Here is a 3509-nt window from a genome sequence, read left to right on the forward strand (position 1 = left end):
CCAATCCCAGCTGTCATGGGGCGAGGGGCGGGGTACACCCTGGACATGTCGCCAGTCTGTCGCAGGGCTAACACACAAGGACAGACAACCATTCATACTCACATTCACTCGCACATTCACACCTAGTGGCAATTTGGATTATCCAATTAACCTATCCCCACAAACTGCATGTCTTTGGACGGTGGGAGGAAGCCGGAGTACCCGGAGGGAACCCACGCAGACACGGGGAGAACATGCAAACTCCACACAGAAAGACCCCGGCCTTATCACGCTTGTTTAATATACACTGACAATTAAGAATACCAAAAGACATGAAAAATTTCTTCTTCTTAAAATTTTATTCGTGTTGTTTTAAAAATATCTCTAAATTTCCAGTGGAGACAATTTAGAGAATTTTTATGTTTTACAAGAAATTTAATTCAGTCCAAATGAGTTCCATTTGAGGGCCAATTCACAATAACACAGCGCTTAACAAAGTTAGTTGAACATCACCTAATGTAAGAATTTGGGGTGTTCTTATTTCTATGACAGGTGATGTAATAAATTTGTTAAGCACTGTATATGTAGAGTAAAAACCCTACAATATAAGAGAAGAAAAACCCCAACAATCAGATGATCCCCTTTGAGCAAGCACTTGGCAACAGTGGAGAGGAAAAACTCCCTTTTAACAGGAAGAAACCTCTGGCAGAGCCAGACTCAGGGAGGGGCAAGCCCTCTGCCACGGCTGGTTGGGGGTGAGGTGAATCAGACTGCAAACATCTTAATCAGACATGTCTTACCTGGTAGGATGGACATTCGCTTGAGGAAAAAAATGGGTTAAATTGACATTTTTTCCCTCATACAATATTTAAATATGTGTTGCAGCCTGATTCACTTTCACATTTTTCCTCTCTTTTCTTTTAAAGATGGTTTCATGGGAATTTGGTTGTGCCAGCTTTCTTTGAACTCGAAAGCTGCGTAGACACGAATCCTCGCAATTGCCCCACTTGTTCAGTAGATGCAGCGTGATGTAGCGGATGAAATCTACACTGTGGTCCTGAGAGACAAAAAAAAGATGGTGATTATTATGAGGGAGGATATACAGATAGCAAAGTAAGAAAAGTCTATGTGCATGTGTCTAATGGTAGAGTGTACTCACGGGTATCTTGAATGTCTTGTACCTGCCTGTCCACCGAGTACTACAATTGAGAAGAGACCATTTACGTTTACGTAACAGCTTTATGACAATATTAAACTGGCATTATCTAAATAAATTTTCAGCAAAAAAGTACATTTCATATTATGAGCCTCATATGTTTTTCATACCTCACTCATGAACGGGGTGGAAAAGTCCATTTTCAGCCCTCTAATACTGAAAATCAATCCTGGTGTATGAAGAGAAACACAGAATAAGAAGAGAAGCTTAATCCAGAAGAAAAGCACATAGTACTAGAAAGACTGTAATTGTTTGTGGAAGGAGATCATTTACCAAAACACAAGGCCAGCATGAGGACCAAAAGTCCCAATGCCTTGATGGCTCTAAAGAGACCTCTGCTGCTGCCACTACTGTAGTCAATAAAATCATCAGTGGTGTAGTCCACAGTGTCACGGTCATCATAGTTGTAGTCCACAGTGTCACAGTCATCATAGTTGTAGTCCACAGTGTCACAGTCATCGTAGTTGTAGTCCACAGTGTCACAGTCATCAGTGTTGTATTCAACTGTGTCTTGGTCGTTATTGTCAGGGACTGGACGGGGCTGTCGCCTTTTAAAAATTCAGAATAGAAAAAACAAAATCATGTAAGAAAAAATGTACATGGAGGAACAAATGGATTATGATTACAAAACATGCATCTATGTCGATCGTGGCTCAAGAGTTGGGAGTTCGCCTTGTAATCGGAAGGTTGCCGGTTCGAGCCCCGGCTTGGACAGTCTCGGTCGTTGTGTCCTTGGGCAAAACACTTCACCCGTTGCCTACTGGTGGTGGTCAGAGGGCCCGGTGGCGCCAGTGTCCGGCAGCCTCGCCTCTGTCAGTGCGCCTCAGGGTGGCTGTGGCTACAATGTAGCTGCCATCACCAGTGTGTGAATGGGTGGATGACTGGATATGTAAAGCACTTTGGGGTCCTTAGGGACTAGTAAAGCGCTATATAAATACAGGCCATTTACCATTTACCATTTATGTCAGTGGATGACAACAAAGAACATGTAGACCAGCACTAACCTGTGTAAAGTCCCCTTGTAGGAGATTAACGGCTCTCCTTGGCTGCCGTAATAGCCATTAGACTGAAGTCTTTGGCTTCTTCTCAACATGGCTGTAAAATGAAAGGGAAACATGGGGTTAAGTGAGTCTCTAACACAAAGCTTATCAGACTTCATAACTATGATTTGAGCATGTTTCCATCAGAAGCAAATCAGTGCAGATTCTCTTAGATATAAACTTCACGGTGCCAGCTTGTTCTTTTTAATGAACAGAATAATATTTGAATCACACCCATTTATGAAATCCGCTCTTAATACAGAATTTTATTTTCCCAGTGTCTTCAAAAACAAAGCGTGATATTGTTATGATTTATATCATAGCAACAGATCACAACATTTTCTTGCAAAAAAATCTCTTTCACATGTCAGTTTGTTTGTTCACAATGTAGCTGTTAAAATTCAGAAAAAGAGGAAATCACCACAGCAGTAAAGAAAGACTCAAAGCAACTAAATGAATTTGGCCCAAAATCCTGTCAAAGTCTTTAGAGACATTCACACTAGAACTAAAAACTCATTGTTTATAGATAGATAGATAGATATTTATTTATTATAGTTAATATAGAATTTGGCCTAAAATCGTATAAAAGGGTCTTTAAGAATTAAAAACTCTTTGTTTTTATAGTTAATATACAAAAGGAAATCAATTTTTATCAGACAAACTGCGTCTAACAGGTAAGCAGTAAAATCACCTTTACAGTACTAAAAAGTGCTTTCTGACATAATCAACTGGATATCATTTTTAAAATGTTCAGATTTGAAACACATATATTAAAAGTAAGATGTGAAGCCAAAACATACTCTGTTTTTGTACTTGCTGATTTTTAGTCTAAAGATTGCACTTACCTTCACTTAAAACGAAAGTTGAAGAAACTGAATCGCTAAGTGTGCTTTTCCGTAAATTTGGACGTTTAGCGCTTCTCACTGAACTCATCTGAACCAGAAAATTTAGGTGCAGAAGAAAAATTTCAAACCGCAGCTTTTTCAGCGACGTTACAAACAGACACATGCACAAATCGAATATGACGCACGCGCGTTCCATAAGAGCAGCACTTCGTGTGCGCACGCGCAAAGGTGTGAGCGTAGATCTGTTTTGTTTTTTTTTAATGAAATTTGCTCGAAATTTACCTTTCCTTCTCAGTCCCTTTATAAACACCGCATCATATTGTCAAAATTCATATAGCATATATCTTAATGCCACGGACCGGCTCTGGAGGACTCAGGGGTCCGAGAGCAGTTATTATCATTATTTATTATTACTACTACTATGTGGGG

The 3509-nt window shown here is 39.9% G+C and overlaps 1 protein-coding gene across 1 annotated transcript; it reads right to left on the bottom strand.

Moving 5' to 3' along the window:
• Window positions 1–911: 911 nt before the first annotated feature.
• Window positions 912–3276, bottom strand: LOC146639839 (uncharacterized). Its single transcript, XM_085355768.1, has 6 exons — window positions 3081–3276; window positions 2200–2290; window positions 1469–1743; window positions 1306–1364; window positions 1139–1178; window positions 912–1036 (listed from the first exon to the last, which is right to left on the bottom strand). The coding sequence occupies exons 1-6, from the start codon at window positions 3274–3276 to the stop codon at window positions 912–914; spliced, it is 786 nt and encodes a 261-aa protein (XP_085211894.1).
• Window positions 3277–3509: the final 233 nt, after the last annotated feature.

Source organism: Diplotaxodon limnothrissa, linkage group LG1 (assembly GCF_057381915.1).
Source record: "Diplotaxodon limnothrissa isolate DT_005_m linkage group LG1, D_limnothrissa_male_GT1.1, whole genome shotgun sequence".
Classification (NCBI taxonomy): Eukaryota; Metazoa; Chordata; class Actinopteri; order Cichliformes; family Cichlidae; genus Diplotaxodon; species Diplotaxodon limnothrissa.

Coding starts and splice junctions, on each gene's coding strand:
- LOC146639839 (XM_085355768.1), bottom strand. CDS start 3,276: ATGGAACGCGCGTGCGTCATATTCGATTTGTGCATGTGTCTGTTTGTA. Junction 2,291..3,080: donor AACTTTCGTTTTAAGTGAAG/GTAAGTGCAATC, acceptor TTCATTTTACAG/CCATGTTGAGAAGAAGCCAA. Junction 1,037..1,138: donor ACAAGACATTCAAGATACCC/GTGAGTACACTC, acceptor TTTGTCTCTCAG/GACCACAGTGTAGATTTCAT.